The 22,913-nt window shown below is 44.1% G+C and overlaps 1 protein-coding gene across 5 annotated transcripts in view; it reads left to right on the top strand.

Moving 5' to 3' along the window:
• The window catches only part of vti1a (vesicle transport through interaction with t-SNAREs 1A), a 119,600-nt gene that overhangs the window by 57,091 nt on the left and 39,596 nt on the right, over positions 1-22,913 (top strand). For all 5 annotated transcript variants that reach the window (XM_056429781.1, XM_056429780.1, XM_056429783.1 and 2 more), the window contains one exon: positions 22,593-22,663. In XM_056429781.1, the coding sequence (XP_056285756.1) occupies positions 22,593-22,663 (71 nt within the window). The remainder of the gene's footprint in view (positions 1-22,592; positions 22,664-22,913) is intronic.

Raw genomic sequence — 22,913 nt, 5'->3', positions numbered from 1 at the left:
GGTAACGCAGGGCCCACAAAAAATCATGCGACAGGAGGGGAGGCCCTCTCTGGCCAAACCCACAGGGGGTTTGGCTGCCTTTGAGAGACAATTTCAGGTTACTCAGGCTTTCGCCTTCCCAGGTTTTGTCCCCCGAGCAGCTGAGCATCCACATGGCTTGTGTTGTGTGTGTGGTCAGGTCACCGATGTCAAGTTCAAGTTCAGGATTGATGGGATAAGGACTTGCCATTCGACTTAAGTCGCTACGGCGTAGCTTTCTTAAACCCATCTCCCATGGCACATTGCTGACATCGTGATCTGACCTGTGTTGTGTGTGTGTTCAGAGCAGGGATGCCGATCATGTTTCAGAACCTTTAGAATCTTCTCATGACCCACATGCCCTAGTCCTTCGTGCACTTCAGTGACCACCTGATAGGCATCGTCAGGCGGCACCTTAGTGAGTGCGTCTTCTCCCTTCCATCCCGGTGGAAATTTCAGGGAGAGTTTGGCCACCTTGAGTCGTGTCTGAGCCATTAGGTTAACTTGTCTATTACCCTTCTGATCGTAATCTCTAACGTCGGTGTGACTATTAACATGATTCCAATCTAGGTACCTAGAACAAGTTATTTCTGCGATCAGACTCCACAAATGCGCGTGGGCGAGTGGTTCGCCTTTTACATTTGTAAAATCTCTTGGTGTCCAGTACTCCAATTCCTGAGTACCTGTTTTGTGACAGTAATCTCTGTCAGTTACAAGTCTTGGTTTAGAAGTGTTGTTCTTCTTAGCTGCTAAGAGGCCTTCCAAAAAGTCATTTACTTCAGCTGTCTGTGCCGTGCCTACGCACCGGCTTGTTCTTTTTATTAGTGTCTTTTTTTATTTAATTTGTTTTGGTTTCACGATCTGTCAGTTTTATTTTGAACGTTAGTAGTTATGTCGCAACTGATTAAAACGGTCAAAAATATAATTTGCAATCAATGGATCAACCTGAACAAAAACACTTCATCAGAATGAAGTCAATAAATCAAATCAAACTCAATAAATTAAATTAAAGTCGATAAATCTAATAAAACTCAATAAATCAAACCAAAGTCAATAAATCAAATTAAACTCGATAAATCAAATTAAAGTCAATAAATCAAATTAAACTCAATAAATCAAATCAAACTCAATGCATCAAATTAAACTCGATAAATCAAATTAAAGTCCTTCGGTTATTTTAATGTAAACTATCAACTAAATTAAAGTCAATAATGTGTGTTCAATCGAACACTCACAACCTAGGAGGATCCCACCTGTTCAAGGTAGTTCAACTCGCTTCGGAAATAAAAGGAGGATATGTTATCCTATTCTAGGTTCCTGTTATACTTTCCTGTTTAACTAGGACGTCTGAGTGTCCATAAACTGCTATATTCGGTGAGGTCGTGAGGATGAGGCATGATGCATTTGACAAGAGCCTGTTTGGGAAGAGGGGGGGGAAACAATGAAAACAAAGCTCCAGCATGTATCACACGGCAGCCTCCTATCGGGATTTAGTCAGATATTTATTTCCACATGTCCTGGGGGAACACAAGGATTGTTTATCCAACACTGCCAGATTTATCATAGATGGTCAAAACAACACTGCCGTTATTACAGTATTATTCGCGCCACCCTGCACATCAATATGCACAATAAAGGAAGAGGGAGGCCAGTGTCTGAGCGATACAACTGTGGTCGGAGTGGGACGTCACTTACAGCCGTGGTGACGATGTATACGGCCCTCTTTCTCCTCTCAGCCTCCGCTTGAACCGCGCACCTCTCTTCCAAATAAAAAGGCTGTGATCCCACGCACACACCTCTTGGAATATGTTTGAGGAGAAATCCCAGAAGGATTTCGACCCCTATCGTTATTAGAGTAATTGTTACAGCCGCAGTCTGGTTAGAACGGCGTCACTATAGACAATCACACACACACACATCAGCCGGAATAAATGGTGATACGCTCACTCTTTTTATTCGCGGTTAATTATTTAAACACACATGCCAAGCGACGGCTATCTCCAAGCGGGGAGCCTCACTCCTTGGCTTGTGTTTAAAGTTTTGTAATTAAACTCAATTAATTACAAGTACTAGGAGAGTTTTTGTGCCTTTTTTCGTCTCTTCGGTTCCTCGGCCTTTATCGCACTAAGGGATCAGCTCAGCTCGGCCTTCTCTGTGTGCCAATAACGCATTTTTAGGGTTAAGCTGGGTTTTAGACGGAGGTAGAAGAAAGTACGCCCTCGCCAAGCGGGTTATTCCAACGAGCTAGGTAACTCTTCAACCTATTGCGCACTGATTTATTTACTTTATGCTAACTCCCTTTAAAGCCCTCTCGTGAAGTACTTCTAGTTTTAAAGTTTCCTCCTCTCCGGAACTACCAAAACGCTGAAAATCGATCGGTACGCGTTAAATGGGCGGTTCCTTTTCCAGGAAAGACGGCCAGATTTACGGCTTCGATTGCCCGATAAACAGGTGGAGTGCCTCGGTGATGAGGGCAGAGGAGATAATGGGTGTTCGCGGACGAGCATACAGGTAGTCCGAGTGCTCCGGGAAATCACCGGTTACCTTCTCTGGCTCAGTAAATAAATCAATTCAGTTCGTTTTCACTGGTTTCATACAGTTTTCGTCGGGGAGGGTTCGTGTGTTTTAACCTGAGAGAGAAGAATCCGCTCCTTGTGCTTGAAGTTGAGAAACCCAGATTTCAATATCTAATCCTTGGTTTCTATTTAATTAACCGCGTATTGATTAATTAAGTTATCACACACAAGCCTATCTACCTCTCAGGTCCCTGTTCGGGCGCCATGTTAAGAGAGACGCGTACGTGAACCGATTCGGTCGCCTCGGGTGGGAGACGGAAAGAAAAGGCACGCTGCAGTCTTCTCGGGTAGGGGAAACTGGGGGGGAGAGGAGCGGAGAGAGGGGGAAAAGGTTTGAGGTGCGAGCCGGCTCACACCGGTACTTTATTGAGGGAAATAATCGTGCTCTAATGACAGACCTGTAGATAACTGTCGTAAGAGCCCGTCGGCGCCCAGGCGCAGCTGTGTGACTAACCTGTCGCACTGGAGAGGGGACCGGCGTCACGATGCCCTGTCCTCTCTTCTGACGAACGGCCCGGTCACGGTCTCAGAGCACGGCCTGAGGGGGAGGGAGAGAAAACGAGCGAGGGCGAAGACCGAGTTAAGGGGAGAGGAGGCGGAGATCAGTAACTCCTCTATATGATTCCGCGATCGTTCGGGCCTGATGAATGACGCGTGCACATAGACAGTGGTAGCTGTTATTCTCGGCACCCGGATGATGTCAGATCGATCTCCGCGAGAGAAATGCTGGGTATTCAATTATCTAGTCTCCTCCCAAACACTCGAGGGTACGAGGCTCTTAGAGCGGCTGGCGGGACACTTATTAATATTCTTATTCTTAGGACAAACTCCGCGACGAGGACTCGAGTGTTACGAGTCCCTCTCTTGGTCCCGGAGCCAACCACGGCTCGGCCGAGAGCCGGAGGTCTACCAGCTGCAGCGATTTCTCTCGTCCGTACAAAATGTCAGTGGAGAGTGTGAGGGCTCAGAATGGTCCCTGGGGGACTGAGGTCAGTAGGGGTAGCCGTGCAGACTCACCTCGGAGGCTGCGGGGGGGGGGGTCCGCTCCCGGGTCTCCGCCTTCCGTCTCCTCGGGTGGGTCGACGGGTGAAGAAATAGGTTTCACAAACAAAGTAGGTCCACAAACCGAATGTAAAGTTTAAGACTGCAAGGCAGCCAAATATTTTATTCAAAAAAAGAAAGAAAGAAAGTACAATTACAAGTCAGTTCCCTCACGGAAGCCTGACGCTAAATCACACCAACTAAAAAACCCTTTTTTCTGACCTCTCAAAAACTCCCCCAAAGACCCTCAAAAAAAACCTCTAAAACTCTCTTTTCTTCAGCCTGTCCGTCATCTTTATACCCTCGGCTCCTCCCACTTTTACCGGATATCCGTCCCCCTCTTTGGGGTGTTGATGGGGGATTCATCCCCCCCCCCCTCTCTTCCTGAGAGGTTCTGGAGAGACTCTCTGTCCCACATCAAAGAGGGCGTTGTTCCCTCCTGTCTCTGGGTACTTTGGGTCCCCCCTCTATATCCTTTCAGACTGGGTCAGACTTTACGGAGCCAGTGACAGAGACATATATCACATTATCATGTCAATGACCATTGATCTACAGGCAGGCCAACACATATGAATCCATGCATTTGATTATTCACTTCCGGAGTCTCATCCTCTCTGGCCCCTTTGATCAGGCTTTGGGCTCCTCAACACACAATCCACCAGGTCTTCATTTGAATATCACCAGAGATGCCATTGTCCTGTCTTGACCAGCCTGTTGTAAATGCCTCCTCTGACCTCTCAGGCGACACTCTCTGATCCTTTCAGACTGGTGAGACTCTCCGGAGCCAGTGACCGCCAACACCCTCTAACCGGGGGTCAGGATAAGGAACACATTGGGAGACATATATCACATTATCCTATCAATGACCATTGATCTACAGGCAGGTTAAAACACATGAATCCAGGCATTTGAATCTCACAAGAGGTGCCATCCCGTCTGGTCTTGCTCTTGCTAATCCCAGAAAAATTCGCATTTATTTGTCCTTCTTCTAACAACACACACACACACAAACACACACAAGCATGCGCACACACACACACACACACACGCTTTCCTGCTCCCTCTTGCTGCTTGCACTTGTGTACCGCCTCATTGTTTTGGAATATGTACATATTTTTCACATGTGGTGGGCGAGTGGGCTATACATTATACATTATATGCTTGTACAGTCCAGGTATGATATACTGTATGAATACTGTGCAGCTCGGCACTTGGGGCTTTTGTTTGTTATTTTAATTAAGGCTTTTTCAGTACGTTCTTTTTGGAGGGAGTGGAGAAAGGAGCGTGGAGGAGGTGTTGCTGTGTACCCAACTCTAGGTGGAATTTGAATTTACTGTCTCGAGCTATTCGGAATTGCAAAACTGAGACACGCCTCTGTTCAGGTCACGACACTTTTAGATTTAGAAACTCCACTATTTGGGTCCCTTTGGAACATTTCACAGGAGTAAAGCAACTCCCAGCTAAAAATCTAAGCTATCTGAGCGGTCTTGTCGAGTCATAAACATCACTGAGTATTCACTATATGTGGCATATCCTTAAAATGAAGTGGTTTTTTAAAATTTATTAGTTGCGTTTCTTCTCATTTTTCACTTTACGTTGTCTGTTTGCTCTACCTTCCTGTCACTTTATGCAGTATTACTGCAAACAGAACACACACACACAAAAAAATACTTGTCGCTATATTGTGCACATTCTCTAATAAAGTATATTTTAAAAAATAAAATAAAAAATGAAGTGTTCTGCATAGTATAGCTAAAAGTCAGCCATCAAAATGACCACTGCAGCAGAGTGAAGGTCGTCTGTCAAGAAATTTCATCTGATTTTGTTTTTTTCCCCCATCTCAGACATCATCGCTGAAAGCCTAACCTACAGCAACGTGACCTGGGCTCGGTGCACAGATAACTATCAGCTGTTTATGTCTCAACATGTCACTGGAGATCTCTGTCTTTCTCTGTCACCTCCTTGTACCCTTCCTTCCCTCTGTTCGCCCCTTGCTTCCGCTTCTGTAATGAGGCATCCAGGATGAGCAAACAGGGCGGAAACCCAAGCTGTCGTCCAAAAAAAGCTTCCACGCAAATCCAAGTTTCTGGCAAGAATAAATACACAGACTGCGGCCCTGCATACATTCATTTTAGACATTAGAATAGCTCTAGTCTCAGAAAAGGTTTGGCTGAGCAGCAGTCCTTTTAGTTTTACTGGTTGGTCTTGCCGGTCTTATTGAAGTTGAATCATTTATGTAAAAACGTCTCTTGTAGGTTTGCTTTTATTCCTGTTTGTCTTTTCAAACCCTTGTTTGGAAAATTAAACAAACAGAGGGCCCAGAGGGCCTGATTGCTGATCATTTAGTTGTCATCTCCTCTCAGGAAATGGGCTCTCTTGAGGAAAAACTGGTCTCTCAACCCCCTAAATGTGCTCATTTAAATTCATCACGGTGAGCAAATGCTGCTTCCAGGCCAATCCTCTCGCACATTGTCCACGTATCTAAGATGTTTCCACCCTGATTTTGAGAGTATGAGGCCAATATATTATGTCATGTATTTGGCATCAGTCCCCGTGGGTTACATTTCCAATTCTCTCTTTTATTAGAGCCACCAAAGGTATTCGCACTGATTTGAATTGGTTTCCATCCCACTCCTGGTGCTTCTCTTTATGACACCCTATGGACATTGATTTTGAGCTTGCAAGACTGTCAGGTAATTTCAGGCTAATCTATTTCAATCAAATGTTCTGGCAGTGATGTGTGTATTATATTATGTCATGCCTAGTGAGCTACGCTCAGCCGTGTGTTTACGTCTATATTAAGGCCATGTATAACTCAGATGTCATATCATCGGTTCCCGTCTGTTTTGCTTGCGTTTAGCCTCGTCTGGCTCCGCCACAGTGTGCTTGCCACTGAGACGTGACAGCGGCCACAACTTCATGCTCTGTTTGAGGTAGAACATATCAGTCAAGAGATGTTTTCTTCCTTTTTTCCCCCCCGTGGAAGCAGGCACGCACACATTTCCCCATGTCTGACGTTGTGTTTGCGAGTATTCTGTTTACGAATATGTGCGCGTTGATGTCGTGTGTATTCGTATATATCTGTGTGTGTAATCCTAATGATGCCTTCCTTCTCTACTCTATTGGGCTGTCAGCATGTTGCTGGTGACTGTCACACACACACACACACACACACACCTCTCCAAATCTTGCTGAGAGAGGTCATTTTTCAGTGTCAGGACGGAGGATTCACGTTGGCACCAGACGGATCCGGGACACGTTGGGCTCATTATTCTCTGTTTGCATGCGTCTGCTCCGAGCTGAAATACAAGTCGCCGTGTACAGGAGGCTTGAGCTGAAAACCTATCACGCCTCCCGGTGCTTTGTTACCATTAGCCCAATCAGACTGCATTGCAGTAGACAGCAACTGCAGTACAAGTGTGTGTTGAATTTAGAAAATGCATAACCTGAAACAAAGACATCACAATCGGTGTGGGAGACGAATGGTGAGAAATAATGCATTGGAGGGGTCCCATAAGAGAAAACAAATGCAGGATTTGATCCCAGATTGCAGCTTCCTATATTTCATGTCATTCTTCATCTTGCTTATATATTTATAGTCCATCTTTTTACATTTCGCTCTGGCTCCCTTCTCTCGTCTCCCATATTATATTCACCGTACGTATTCGTGACAAAAAAGTCACACCACCCGACTCCATATTTATTTTCTTCTTTCCAGCCTTCCTCACTCTTTCTCTCCTCCCTCCCTTTTCGAAAGGGTGGCTGGCCGTGTGGGTAGACATGTGGGGAAGGTGGAGGTCACGGCCTGTGCCCAGTGAGTGTGGTATTTTAATCTGGGCTATTTGTAATGACAGGCCTCCTATGGGCGCAGAGGAGTGGCAGGTTGAGAGGCTCTGACAGGTTCTAATCGCTGTCAGGAGAAGGAGCTGGAGAATGTGCCAGCTCCACCCCCTCCCCTTCCGGTCCTCTCCTGTAGCTGTTGTTCCCCGCTGTCTCTCTGTCTTTCTCTCTGGTCCTTTGACTTAAATCTCTTAAAGGTGAGTGGAAGATCTTTGTCTCCCCCTATTTAGTTGTCTCTTATCCTCTTTCTTTCTTTTGGCTGGCATCCAGGAGCCTGTGCCTCCCAGTCTAATCCCTTCCTCTTTGCTCCCCCCTTTGTAGACCCCACCTCCTCTTTTCCACTGCTGTGGACAGTTGACATTCCTTTGGCATAAAGACTTGGCTTGTCCCGATGTGTCCCATGGTCATTGGCATCCCGCCTGGTTTAGTGTCTCTGCCAAATTATTCAATATGTGAAAAATGGATGAGAAAGTTGTCTGACTGAAAATATGACTTCAGCAACTATATATCTTTATATCTTTTACACAACTGTGATGCTCTTGTCTCTTGTGATTTTCATGACAAGACACCCATATTCTATTTCTGTGAGAGATTTAGCATTTTTGTACATTGCATAAAACACATATGAGATCCATCTTCACAGACACAGTCTGAAGCTGGTCCTGGTCCTGGTCCTGGTCCTGGTCCTGGTCCCTATGAGACGTGAAGTCACAAAGACTCGGGGGAGGAAGCAGAGTTAATAATGTGCAATGGAGAGATGTAAATTCATCCATAAGGAGAGAGAGAAGAGGAGACAGGTGCTCAGTGTATCCTAAAACGTCCCCCAGCAGCCTACTGGTGCCACAAGCTCCTTAAGATATGACGGAGCGTCACCAATCACGGGTTTGTAGGTTAAGAAAAGAATAAGAATTTATAAGTGATTCTTAATTTTACAGGGAGCCAGTGCAGAGCAGCTAACACGGGGTCATGTGATCTCTGTTCTTAGCTTTTGTAAGTAGAGCTGCAGAATTCTGGATTAACTGGAGCGATTTAAGAGATTTATTAGAGCAGCCTGATAATAAGGAGTTGCAGTAACAAGCAGTTACTGCAGTTTTTATGCATTATTTTGAGACGATATGTTACGTAGATGAAGAAAAGGCAGTCCTTGAGATTTGCGTCACGTTAAAGGACAAGTCCCGATCAAAGATAACGCTGAGATTCTTTACAGTGGTGTTGGATGCCAGGGCAATGCCATCTACAGAAACCACATCTCCAGAAAATTGATCTCTGAGGTGCTCAGGGCCGAGTAAAATAACTTCAGTTTAACATCAGGAAGTTGCAGGTCATTCATCCATGATGTACAGTATTCATCACCATTGTGTTGAATCATTTACAATGAGACTGCCATTGGAGATATTTCTAATGAAAAGGCATATATAGGCTGAGACACAATGCAGAACAAGTTTTTCCTTTCTCCACTGAACCATCATCAAAAACAAAACAGAAAACAGGAAGAGATACATATATAAAAGTAACGTACAGCAAAACGAGACGGCCAGAAGAAGTTTTCCGGTTGAACACAAACTTGCGGCTCAGCCTCTTTTCTCCTTGGCACAGGACCAGGAGGGCCAGGCTTTGCCCAGGTGCCGTCTGTGCCATTGGCGCTAAAGCGAGGAGAAGCTGGCATACTTTGGGCATGGCTGCGGCCCCTTCTTCCTCAAAGGCTTGCCTCGTCTCCCTTCTTTCCCCTCACGGTCCCTGCTGCTCCATAGCCCAGGGAGCTCATTAGGCCAGACTTCCTCTTCATTTAATCCATTTTTCATAGCCTAAAAAACAGTCCCTGATCTTAAAAATCCTGGCTAATTTAAGCCTGGATGTTGGGAAAAGAGTAAAAAATCTCACGCTTTTTTCACATTTCTAATGTCAAAATTCAATGTTTTCAGTGAGCTATGGCAGAATGGAAAGATGCAGACCTAGCACTAATTTGAAAGTTTTTTAAACAGTTTTAGACCTCAACAGGCAGTGTCCTATTCCATCCTCTTCCTTGACGGTTGTCTGTGTAGCTTGTGGGAGACCAATGTGTTAACTTGGCCTGATGAAAACATTGGTAACTAGAATGGGCACTCGGTAGAGCGCATACCTTCGCATATCACAAGATTGGGCATTGAATTATGAACATTTTGGCATTAGTTGCATGCCAATTGGACAAAAATGTATCGTGCTATGGTAAAAAAAGAGTTTGACCTTTCCATGACCTTGACCTTGACCCGATTGATCCCAAAATCTAATCAAATGGTCCCCGGATAATAACCAATCATCCCACCAAATTTCAGGCGATTCAAGAACATTTTGACCTGTTCATGACCTTTGACCTTGACCTTTGACCCGATCGATCCCAAAATCTAATCAACTGGTCCCCGGATAATAAACAATCATCCCACCAAATTTCATGCGATTCGGTTCAATACTTTTTGAGATTTGCGAATAACACGCATACAAATAAATAAATAAATAAATAAATAAATACACGGCGATCAAAACATAACCTTCCGGCATTTTCAATGCGAAGGTAATAACACGCTCCCTCTGCGTGTTCCTTTCATGATGTGTCTCCGACTGGATTACCAGAAGGCCCCCGTAGGCTTCCAGCTCCACCGGTTGAGGAAGTAAAGTTTCATTTGTAACTCGTATCCTGGTGGGGAGGATCTGTCCAGAGAAACGAACACGCTCGTGCTCTGACATTATGTTATTCCTATCACTCTCATTTACTCATTGATCAACAGAAACTCCATATATTGCCAGTGTCTGTAGATACTACAGATAAGATCATTATCAGTCTGTGCCTCTTGCTTCCTTCTACCTTTCACATTATATCCACATAAACACCGGCAAAGTTAACATCCTCAAACGTTGTCCAATGCTTTGTCCTTTATCGCTCTCCACGAGGACAAAGCATATTTTCTTCCCTCTAGCAGGGAACCATCACAGCATTAATATACCTCCCAGGTATTAAGTGTTGATGAGCGCCCGTCTCTTCAGGCTGACACTTATTTCACCAAAGGTCTCAGAGCAGAGGGTGAAGGAACACTGAGGGAAGAGAGGAAGAAAAAAAAAAGAAGAGCTGCTTGCATACCCAGCCAACGGATGTGGCGGAATCGTTAAGCAGTCTCGGCTGCCCTCTCGTTAGCCTCCGAGATGCCTGGCGACAAAGGTGAGGCGGTGGAAGTTGCAGTGGGTTGAGAGGGGAAGGGGTCAGTGCCCCTAAGGGTGCCACGCCATGGTCGTGCCAGGCCAGGACCCAGTGCCACTGTCTCCGGTGCCTCCTCTGTCAGCACGCCCTATGCCCAGGCCGCTGCAGAGAGGGCACACGGGGGGGGGGGGGGGGGGGGCGGCTGCCCACTGTCACGGCTCGGATTGCAGTTGTAATAGCTGCGCTCTGTCATATCCCATCTCCCGTGCAAATGACGTTCGCTGGAGATGGACTGCCAATGGAATTTCTCTTTCTTTTACAGCGATTCCATCACCAACAAGCAGAGCCTCACATATGCAACTAAAAAGCTTTTCATTTTGGATAGGTATTCAAAATCAACATTTTATTTCCTAATGCTGTTCGCTTGTTGTGTTCAACATTGGTTGTCATGACTGCATTCACAAAACTCTGTTTCCCTTCACCTTGTAACTACTGGCCCTTGACAAGTGATGAGTGATATAACTAAATCACAACAATTGAGCACCTTGAAATACATCATTGAGCGTGAGACTCACGCATTTCGGTCTTACGTCACGCACTCCCGCCACACATCGTATTTCTCACGCTGAAAAAAACTCTCGGCTATTTAATGTTTTAATGTGCCATGAGCTGGCCGCGCTGCCCTCACCGTGGAGGAATCAAGCGCTCCCCTGGAGGTCTGCTGTGAGGAGCCACTTATCAGCCAATAAAAAAAAAAGAAATGGGCTACACAATAGCCAAATCAGAAAAAAACCTGTATCTGGGTAAGATTTAATCCAGCAACCAATGAAAATAAAGCACCCTGGAATTGCGTGCGACTGACGAAAATATCCGACAATTTCGCGTTCTGCGGGGGGGGGGGGGGGGGGGGTGCTGATGGAAGTGTCACTCTTGCCTGTCTTCAAAACTTGAGAGCCCCGAGGCAAGGCCCGGCTGCTGCTGGCTGTCATGACGGGGTCGCATACCTTCAACCCGCCCCCGAAGAGAAAATAACACCTAGCTAAAAGAACCACTGTGTGGAGTCGTAATTTGGTGCCACTTCCTCATGTCCGACCTGTCCAAGCAACTTCATGGCAAGATTAGCTCTGCCAGATGTCACACATTATTCACGAGGGGAACATAAAAAGTATCTACGGTCTTATTTGTCTCTGGTGAAGCTCTCCATATGAGCATACTGTAAAACCTTCAGGGAGCCACGCTAATCGTAGAAACTCTCCCCATCCCATCTTCATCTGCAAACTCAAAAAAGAAACCGAAACTATTTTGCTCGGCAGCTTCAATGACATTAGGCTTAGTTATGAATTAAAAGCGAAAGATTTGCTTTAAAAGAAAGGGAGTCTAAGACGAAAGATAGGGACAGGCGAGGGGAGGTTAAAAAACAGGGCCAGCTACTCGGTTGACAATTGAGTTTTAATATCATGTCCTTTATGAATAATTAATTTGATGGTGCAAAGGCCCCTTAGAAAGACGATTAAATTAGTTCTGCCACGTCTTAAAACTTAGATATGCTTCATTAGTGTGGAAGATGGTGGCAGACGAGTTGGGTATTCACTTAAGCTCGGTTTAGCTAATGATGAGGAACAGGAGACACCTTGTCGCCCAGCAGTAATGCACAATGTGATATTTGCATGAATGTCACTTAACGAAAGCAGGGATTCGACACACGAGGCTTTCAATGAGAATGCCCGAAGGCTGCTGGGAAATAACTGTGTCGTAAAGGAACAATGTAAAGCGAGCAGCAATCAACAGTGTCACTGTACGCCAGAGCGTCTGCACGCCCTCACATGTGGTGCCACGTTGTGTGTGTTCACAGGAGAAGCTGACATTAATCTGCCTTCAACTCTGTGGCCGCGGTCATTGTTAAATGAGGCGCGTGATGCGTCTCTCGTTTTGCGACTTCCCTCTGTGCCTCGTTTTCCGCCTATAATGGCGGTATTATTTCCCCTTTGCAAGGGAAGTGCGATGGTATTACCCTAAAGTAAAACACAAACTTCTGTTTGTGCCGTCTGTCGGAGCACGCACAACGACGCAGTGTTCTGATAACAGGCTGCACTGTTGCTCAGGAAAAAAAGAAATTGTCAGAGCACCTTAGATTTTCCAGAGATAATTTGATGCATCGTCTGCGCATAATTGTCAAAAGAATTTATTACACGCCACCAATAGAAACATGCGATGTTGAAGTGACGCTGTGAGAGAAGAAATTAACATTTTACTTTCAGTTCTCAAGCACGAAAAAATAGAGGACGAGCATTTTAATTGTATATCTCTGTCGGCAAGTGGTTCGAACAAACTTTATCGGCTTTAAGATAAACACAAACAGGGTAGGAAATTTCCTTTTTTTTTAAGGGGCAATTTTTGCCACCACTGACTGAAATCCAGAGGCATTTAAAAAGAAATTTGGGGACACTTTTTGAAACTTGTGAAATAACATTTACCCGTTGTTCAAAAATAATAAATATACTTATTTAGCCTTACAGTATATGAAGCGTTGTCATACAACGGCAATAATAAGACTATTAGGCAGTAGTCTACAGATTCAAAGTGTTTTCTTAGATTTTTTTAACAGAAAACTGTCAATAGTATTCTTATTTCTTTGTGGTTATTTATTGTTATTACACAACTATTACAAATGATATTTATTCATTATTGTTCGTGTACGTAGATAGGACACACACAACATAGAACAAAAATAAAACGCTATTAAATTATCATAATTATTAGAGGAAATTATGGGGGCATTTTTTATTCTCCTAGTGATATCAGAGGCAACATTATATTTCTAAGGAGCAGTTTTGCCCTTTGACCTTGTATACTTCTGACACTGAACGCAAAGGATGTTTTTTTGAACAATTTGAGTTGAGTTTCGGCCATTGTTCACTCTACAACTTCCTTCCTGTCATCTGGGGATGCAGAAAGCGGTTTAGAGTTATTAAGTATAAAGCTATTGTAGGAATCTCCTATTTGGATAGAATTAAGGAATACATAAATAGCTGTCATTAGTCTTTTCCTAACTTTACACTAAATGATGAGGTTTGTCCATCTGGAAAATCATCATTTATTTAGTTATTTATATTTCTCATACTGAATCTGAAAGAAGTATTAGCAAACTCTTCTTTATGCTGCACAATCAACTGGCCCCCGTCTCTCTACAGCCAGCTTCCACGCTTAGCCCAGCTCTCTCCTTTTTGCTGGGTTTTGGCTCATGAGTATTAATGAATTCAAAGTTTGAGGAAAATAATCTCTAAGTGTTTCCAACTGTCAGATCCTGTCAGTGCAACCACTTCTAAAGGCCTACGCCTTCCATTCAGGCTCATGTTTGAAGTCTCGTTTTCATGCCCTCCTTTTTTCCGTCGCTAAATTGCTGCCGACAGTCCGATGTCCCGACTGATTGTTTGTTTGCTTTCGACCGTGCTTGTTTTACACATCGTCGACGTAACGAGGATTCATTAAGTGTGCTGTTAATGGGGGAAGGGGTCCATTGCGGGATATAGGATGGGATCACGAGTCAGGTAGCAATCTGTTGTAGTGCCGAATGTGCGAAGGGACAAGTAGGACATCTGAGCGCCTCCAAAGCGATGCGAACACTTTTCTAAATATAGTAATAATAATAATAACTTTATTTATATAGCACCTTTAAAAACAATGTTTACAAAGTGCTCCACAGAGAGTCAAAGCAAAACAAGTGGAATAGCAAGAAACCAATATTACATTTAAAAGTATATTTTAAAATTAAATGGAAAATAAAAAATAAAATGGAAAATAAAAAATGAATAAATAAATTAAAAACCAAATAAATTAAAAACAGACAACTAAATTAGGGAAACCGAAGTTCTGCATAAAAAGACTAGATCACTTAAAAGATGTTCTATAAAAATGGGTTTTAACCCTTGTGTTGCCTTCGGGTCATTTTGACACGATTCAATATTTAACCCTCCTGTCGCCTTCGGGTCAATTTGACCCGATTCAATGTTTAATGTCGGTGTTCTTTCGGGAGTCAACAAACAAACATAAAGTACCTCACACTTAAACTTGGAAAGCAATATTAATTCTAATAATTTTCTGGAGATTTTAATAGCTGGGGTCATATTGACCTCAAGGGTAAAGTATGTTAGTAAATATAAAGGTAACAGGAGGGTTAAACATTGAATCGGGTCAAATTGAAGCGACTGAAAAGGTGAAACATTGAATCGGGTCAAATTGACCCGAAGGCAACACAAGGGTTAAGAAGTGATTTAAAAGAAGTTACTGAGGGATATAGTGCCGATTCTTCCCGTCCAAAACACTTGGCGGGGAAACAGCTGGGCGGGAACGGCCGGGCTCCGAAAAGCCGTCACGTCCTCATCAGTTTGAACAGGAGCGGCGATGGAGACAGTCCGGAGGCTCCTTTGTGTGCACTTCACTCAGCGTTCGCATCAGTTCTAACGTATAGCTCACAAACAGCGGGGCTGGGTGGGTGAATCCAACAAAGCACGTTTAACTATTTATTTAATTCATCAAGCAGCAAGAACCCGCCATCAGTCGGCGTTGAAAAGTGCTAAATACTCCAAGCACCAGCAGCACTCTGAAGAAAAAAAGAGGGAGCCTCCCAACAGGCCTTGTCAAAACATGCAAATGAGCTTGACGCCACGTCTGATTTTGACGAACATAATTAAGGTGTTCCAATTCGGGACGTGTTAATAAAGAAGACTGCAGGCCTCCCCCAGGTTTTCACCAATCAAGCCTGAATGCTTTGTGTGTGTGTGTGTGTGTGGGTGAGTGTGTGTGTTTCTTTTCCTCCCAATTTTATTGGATAATGAACTGTTGTAGTGTTAGATCTGCTTTCGCTGAGTTTGAGGAGATGGGCCGGGATGAGCTGCCCGAGGTGTGGTGTTGTACAGATAATTAAAAGGCAAGAAATTTGCGATTGGCTCTTTGATCTGCCTGTCGACTTACTGATTAGAGACGTGAACGCCTTTTAATCAACAGTAATGTGATGATTAGCGCTTCTAAACTGTTGAAAATGAACCAGAGGAACGTCAAGTTCTCCCTTTCTTCTTCCCTCTTCCCTCCTCTGTATTTCTCTCCTATTTCCCACAAACTTTTCTCTTCCGTCAGTTCCACCGGCGGCTGCTACATCAGATGTTGTGTTTGATGAGGACCAAATGACAGGTTTTTTTCTATTCTCTAGTCAGTGGGAGAGCACACATTTGCTTCAATGTGTTTGTTTTCCAAATCCAGGAGAAAATGCTTCTATTAATGTATTTATACACAACTTTGACCTTCAGCTTAGATATGGTTATTATGTTATTACAGTGCTCATTTCCTGTGGCACCATCATTTATACAGCCACACAGCTGATAATAAATTCAAATTATTTAAGTTGCAGACTAAAGCACTTACAATCTAGTTTTATTATTTCGGCTGACTGGTTGAATAGAAAGTTTGATGTACTTTATTCGATCGCTGTTTATTTTTTTCCAAATATTTTAGCTGCAATGCGGCCAGCAAAAATTGCGTGACACAAATGTCACACGGATGAATAATGCATTCACAAATTAGCTCATTCGGAAATGAGTTTTAATTTTAATCGTCATAAATTTGTTTTACAATTTTGACAGTTTAATCAACACAAACAAATCATTTTCCCAGCACTGGAAAAGGAATTAATAAATCTGCTCTATTTGAGCTTCACAATTTACCAATCGGGATAGGCGATACGATTATAGGCTGACCAGCCGTCTGTAGAAATTCCCTATTTTTTAATTGAAGACTTCAGAAAGCAATGCTCCTGCCTCGACAGTGTTGCATGTGAGGCAATCACAGCGAGCACCCGAGTCCATTAGTTTTCATTTGGATGGTTCAGTGAGACTGGTTGATTAAGTCCAGGCAATTTGCTTGTCGGCACCCTCATTCTCCACTCAGCCCGCTGCCACTAGCAGGGTTGTCGTTCAGGTTAATTTAATCTGGTTTGTTAGACAGTTTAACACAATACCTTCGTGGCCTTGGTACATAGTAAGGAGTTTGCTGTAGTTACCTTCGTATTGAAAATGCGGAAGGTTATGTTTTGATCGCTGTGTATTTATTTATTTATTTGTTTGTATGCGTGTTACTCGCATAACTCAAAAAGTATTAAACCGAATCGCATGAAATTTGGTGGGATGATTGGTTATTATCCGGGGACCATTTGATTATATTTTGGGATCGATCGGGTCAAAGGTCAAGGTCAAGGTCATGAAAAGGTCAACATCTTCTTTTTACCATAGCGCGGTCAATTTCTATCCAATTGGCATGCAACTAATGCCAAAATGTTCATAATTCAATGCCCAATCTTGTGATATGCGAAGGTATGCGCTCTAATTATGGGCCTATCTTTGCATATAAATGCTCTTCGACATGTGACTGCGTTCGTAAATACACTCACCGTGTCTGCTGTTTACATTTGTAGCTAACTCACGGTAACAATGTAAGATAAGAATGGTTATGTCAGAGTATCTGCATGTCCACAGGGACGTGCCGGTCGGGGTAATTTCATAAATGTAAAACAAGCTGTTCCTTTCCAAGCCTCATCAATTCTCATTGAATGGAGGTGAAAGGGACTTCTTTTAAAAAAAAACGTGAATCTGGTGATCTGAGAGTTTGAGGCCGAGGTCGACAGAAAAGTGGAGGCGGAGCTGAAATAGAAGGAATAGCTTTCAGTCCTCTCCACCACGGTTCACCCTTCAACAAACGGTTCTATTACCAGCTGCTCTCCTACAGGCCCGGTCATTTATACCCATTAAACTTGCGTCTTATCACCCACAAGACGCTCTTACGTCTCTCCATCTACCAATTGTCTATAATCAGCCATTTAAAACGGCGGCGGAAATTTCTCTTGCGCCTTGTTTCGGTCTGACGGACAGGCAAACGAGACGGGTGGAGGAGGGACGGAGGAAGAGAGAGGGATATTTTCTATGGAATGATGAATAGGCCAAGTTGAGTGGCTGACTAACTGAGATCCGTCTTAATCAGAAGTGATATGTCAGAACAGGAGCTCTGCGGGGTCAGGGCGCAGGCGATGAATAAAACAGAGCCTGGCGGAGTGAAGAAAGGCCCCAGAAATCCAGCCTGACTGCGCACCGCCGCTCACACACATGCAAGGGGAAGGGCTAAGTCAGTGTGGACTGGCTCTGCTTCTCCCCGCCAAGAATATCTCTTGTTTCGGGCCTTTTAAGTGCTTCGTCTGCCCGCGTCTCACCGACCTGAAACGGTGTGTTTTTAAAGAGGAATCGATGTTCAGGTATGTTCAGGACCGTGCCCTTCATGCATGAAACAGTCCCTGATAACGTATAAAAGTTCATTATTTTAGGTAACCTCCTAGCAGAACGTTGCCGAGCTACCAGATGCTACATCCCCCCGCCCCCCCCCCCCCCACTGTGACCTAACACTTGGCATCCCTTTATTTTGAGCTGCAGCTCGGTGCGAAGGCGCTAGCCTCATGGCCTGTGGGCTCAGCATTACAAATGCATCCCTGTGTGGGTACAACTTTGATGGAGGTGATGAAAGTCTGTCACCATGCAGTTGTAGACTTGAGAAGCTCTTTAAAAAAAAAAAGAAGAACAAAAAAAAAAGGCTTCTCTGGAAGTGTACAAAGACAGGTAACTTTATTCACCTGGGAGTCACAGGCATATACGGTGTGTGAGTGTGTGTGTGCGTGCGTGTGTGTTGCGGGGAGGGAGAGAGAGAAGAAGACACAAAATATGGTCTAACATTTCTCAGGCTCCTCCTTACTTCCCCCCCCAACCCTCCCGTGGGTTTCCATCCCCCGTTTGTTGGAGTGTGTGGCTTGTGTCCGAATACAACTGTGTGTGGTAACCTTCAAAAAGTGGTCTCACCTGCTTAATGAAAAGGAGCTGTGCTGAGCCTCGGAGCACACCGCTGTCAGGTCTTGTACCCTTTCCGCTCTGGGGACGGAGGGAGCGAGGCAAAAAGAAAAAAAGCTGCAACAAAGAAGGAGAGAAAGAGCCCTTGGACAGTGTGTAACTGCTCTGAAACAGCTCCTGTAAAATAGATGATGCCTCCAATTAAATGTGTCCATGGACTGGAGGAAGCGGAAGGCTGTGGAGGATTGAATGGGAGCAGAGTTGTTGGCTCTTCTGAACAGTATTGTCCTGAGCCGAGCTGGGCGGACATGTGCAGTTTATGATATTTCTACTTTACACAGCGTTCTGAATGATCGGTCAAGCCTTTTATTTCGAGCCCCTGACGGTAAGAGAGAATAAGTCCCGTAAGCCTTTCTGCTGTTGGAAGTAATCAAAAGAAGGACTGAAACCAACGATTAGTTTCTTAATTCGTTATATTTACCTTCGCATTGAAAATGCGGAAGGTTATGTTTTGATCGCCGTGTATTTATTTATTTATTTGTATGCGTGTTACTCGGATAACTCAGAAAGTATTAAACCGAATCGCATGAAATTTGGTGGGATGATTGGTTATAATCTGGGGACCATTTGATTAGATTTTGGGATTGATCGGGTCAAAGGTCAAGGTCAAGGTCATGAAAAGGTCAAAATCTTCTTTTTACCAGCGCGGTCAATTTCTATGCCAACATGTTCATAATTCAATGCCCAATCTTGTGATGTGCGAAGGTATGCGCTCTACCGAGTGCCCGTTCTAGTTTCAAATCTGTTTTTAGTCTGCAAAATGTCACAGCAGAATTGTATAAAGCTCAAGATGATGTCATCCACCTTCCACCATCCAGAGATGTTCAGTCCACTATCACACAAAACCAACACTAAGCAGCACATCTTCACAACTCGGGGAGCTGGGACCGGGGAAAGTTTGGCATTCATGCCTGGAAACATAAACAATGATCAAGTAAGTTGCCGATTATTATCCTGATGATCGACCTCCTGTTGTTCTTCTGTTGAGGCGTCGAAGCAAACTGTGTTTGGCTGGCTTTATGGGGCTTGTTCGACACTAGTAAAGTTAATTGTCCAGTAAATATATATTTTCCGTCCACCGTAGCATTTCTAGCAGAATAGTGAAGAGTTGATAAAACCGAGCTGTGTGCTATATGTCAGTTGTGTGTCTAATTCCTGATCCAGACATTATTTCCCCCTTCAATCTAATTTGTGCCTTCAACTTTTCGATACTAATTGTTTCGTACAGTCACATTTGGGGAATACGCTGAATGAAGGCTCGCTGGTGCTGGTGCGAGCGCAATGTAGTGGAATAATGGGCTTGTTAAATGGACCTTTGGGGATGGGGGATCTTTAACAAGTGAGTCAGAGCAAGGCCTCTGGGCCAGGGTTATTTAAATTGTTAATAGCTGTTTAAACAGGAGGGGAATATTTTAAACACTAACGAGCAACAAGTCAGGAGCATTAACACGAAATTATTTCTCCTCTCCTGCTCCTCAACTGTACACGTTTCCTCTTTTTAATACCCCACGCAACATTTGCCGTGGTCATTCTGTGTCACAAAGGTGCTGTTGAAACAGGAATGTCATATTTTAACAATACACGTCCAAATCGTACACACCAACATGCGTGTAAGGCCAGTGACTCCCCAAAACACATCAACATGAGCTAGGATATTATTATTGGAGGGACCAGTTTGCTGTTTTTTTTCACAGGCGTTGACAGTTTTGGGTGGAGCTTTGTCTTCATTACGTGTATGATGAGGAGGATGAAATGTAGTTTCTTCAGGAACCTCTCATTATTCCTCTACGTTCAATTTTTTAAAATTTTACTCAATATTTTGCTGCTCAACAAGTTCTTTCTCCCAGTAACTAATGACCTTTTTCACAGACCACTGGACAGCGACACTTAAATGAGATGAATGGAGATGTAGATACATGTCAGAGAATGAGCAATGCCAGGGAAGATCCATGATAAAGACAATTAACACCATACATTCCCCCGAGAGGCATTCTGGACATCCCTTAAGGCTGGGGGGGGGGGCTGGTGAGAGACTTTACACAGCCGAGTAAAATGTTTATCTTCACGCGCTGTAATGGAACTTTTTGCTGATTTTAGACGACCCTTGTTGTCTATGGAGAATCCCGCATTTGAGCAGAAGAGGCGTCTTCAGTGACGTACGAAAGAGCGTAGAACGTTCTCCTCTCTTGATCAAGTGTACAGTATAGTTTCTTAATTGTTCTTCAGGACCTGACGTTATGTTTTTCTCAGGTAATCATTCACGTGTGGATGTACAACCCCTCATATCCTGCTTTAGATGAGACCAGCCCCGTGGTTCTCGACAACAGACGTAAACCTGAACACACTGTGGTTTCGTTCGTGTCCACTGAGCGTAGCTATTCATCATTAGTCCTCTTTTTAGTTCCTTTTTGTTACCTATAGTTCATGAAACCTTGATGATGTCGCAAAATTGTAGATTTAGTATTTAGTATTAGTATTTAGTCTTTTAGTATTGTGTTTTGTGTTTTATAAAACATACCTTAAGAATATGTGTAATGAGAGCTGATTGCTCGGGTTCAGCGACCATAGGAGGCCTTTTCTCCTGCCGCCTCATCCATCGTTTTACACGTTGCAAACCTTTCCAATAATGCACCTGCCATCAAAAAAAACCTCTGCTGCTGCAGTCCTCGTCAAACTCATTTATTTACAAAAAAAGACCCAGCCCTGACAGAGACAGATAGATGTGCTTATTTGTCTCTGTAACAGAAGATTTCTGAAACGACTCCCTCCCTGTTTATCCCTTGTTCTTCTCCAATGGGGACGGGGGTGGGCCTTGTATTTTTATGGTTATTAATACCTGCACTCAGTCTTTTAATCTGCCCTATTTGTCACATGTGACTGTCTGACTGCACTGTTTAATCTGGGTATCCTTCAATCTGTCTCGTCCCAGATTAGAAATTAATGAAGGCAGGAAGAGACACATTTGAGTCACTTCCAGTGAAAGGGGGGGGGGGGGGGTAAAAGGAATGGGATGAATGGGAGGCAAACGTCATTCATTTGACAGTGCTCTCTCTTCCTCCTCTTTCCCCCGATCCCCTTTCTCTGTCCGTCTCTCTCTATCATTCTCTCTCTCTTCTCTTGTTTAGCTGCCAGATGTAGCCCATTTGTGCCCCCCACCCCTCCCAAACAGGCTCTCAGCACGTGGGCCCTTTGGTGTGCGGCACCTGTGTAGTGTAATACAGTCAGCAACTGCGTTGTTTATTCCGGATTTGTTTGGTGCGCTTGAAAGCCCGTCTTTGATCCATGCAAAGATTCTTCACTTCTTTTCCCCCCCGATTCATCCTCAGCCTCCCTCGTTTTTAAGCGCTAATACTGGAGCGGTACAGTCACATTGATGGCAGAGCAGTGGGTATTTTGATTGGGGGGGTGGGGGGCGCGACTTATTTGGCTTATCCTTATTTTTGCTTTGTTTTCTCCTTCTCAACCCGAGGGGCGGGAAAATGACGGTGACCGATGACGAGCTCGTCGGGTGCCTCGTCGGGGATGTTTTATAGCTGCGTTAATGTGTTTACATCTGCAACTGACGAGAGGCATTTAAAAAAAAGAGTGGCGTAATGAATATTGCATTGGCTGAGTGGACCCCACCGGCAGGCTGGATGCTGGGGTATTGTTCCCTAGGACCTGTTGTCTATTTACTATTTAAAGCATTTTATGTTGGTTCTAAAAACAGACTCCAATATTCTACTTTCTGGCCGCCTGACGCTCCTTCTAGAAAGCGTTGTCTCTTTCCACTCTACAGTTCGGGTACGACCTTTTGCAGAAAGCAGTTTCTACTAAAAAGACTCACAAATATTCTTCTTTTCTTGACTGTTTAGACATGACTTTTAAAAGAGAGCGTCTACTCCGAACGAGGCAGATATGACGTGTGTATGTGTAATGTTACAAGCAAAATAATTTTTCCGTTTTTTTTTTACATTTAATGTTGCCAACGTCAGACCCGCTCTTCTCATCCTGCACCTGTTTATGTTCCAGAACAAGTGGGTCAGGAGATTCTTTCCAACCTGAACAGTGACCGTGAGAAGATCCAAAGAGCCAGAGAAAGGGTGAGTCCCCACATGCACACACTCGTCTGTCTATTCTCACAAGTGTTTGTGAGACCGTCGAGGTGTTACAGCTGGGTCGCAACATTCACAACATTCACCACTTTCTGCCTGGTTTGCCAAGTAGACACACACACACACACACACACTGTCTTGGGTATGCTTACACGGGTGCACACAAAAAATCAGTAGAATTGTATTGACAAGGTCGTTAATGTGCATATTTCTTGATAGCACTGTATTGAAGTGAAGT

This window comes from Pseudoliparis swirei, chromosome 13 (assembly GCF_029220125.1).
Source record: "Pseudoliparis swirei isolate HS2019 ecotype Mariana Trench chromosome 13, NWPU_hadal_v1, whole genome shotgun sequence".
In the NCBI taxonomy this organism is placed as follows: Eukaryota; Metazoa; Chordata; class Actinopteri; order Perciformes; family Liparidae; genus Pseudoliparis; species Pseudoliparis swirei.
Note: the sequence above shows the minus strand (reverse complement) of the source record. Positions and strands in the feature narration are given on the sequence as shown.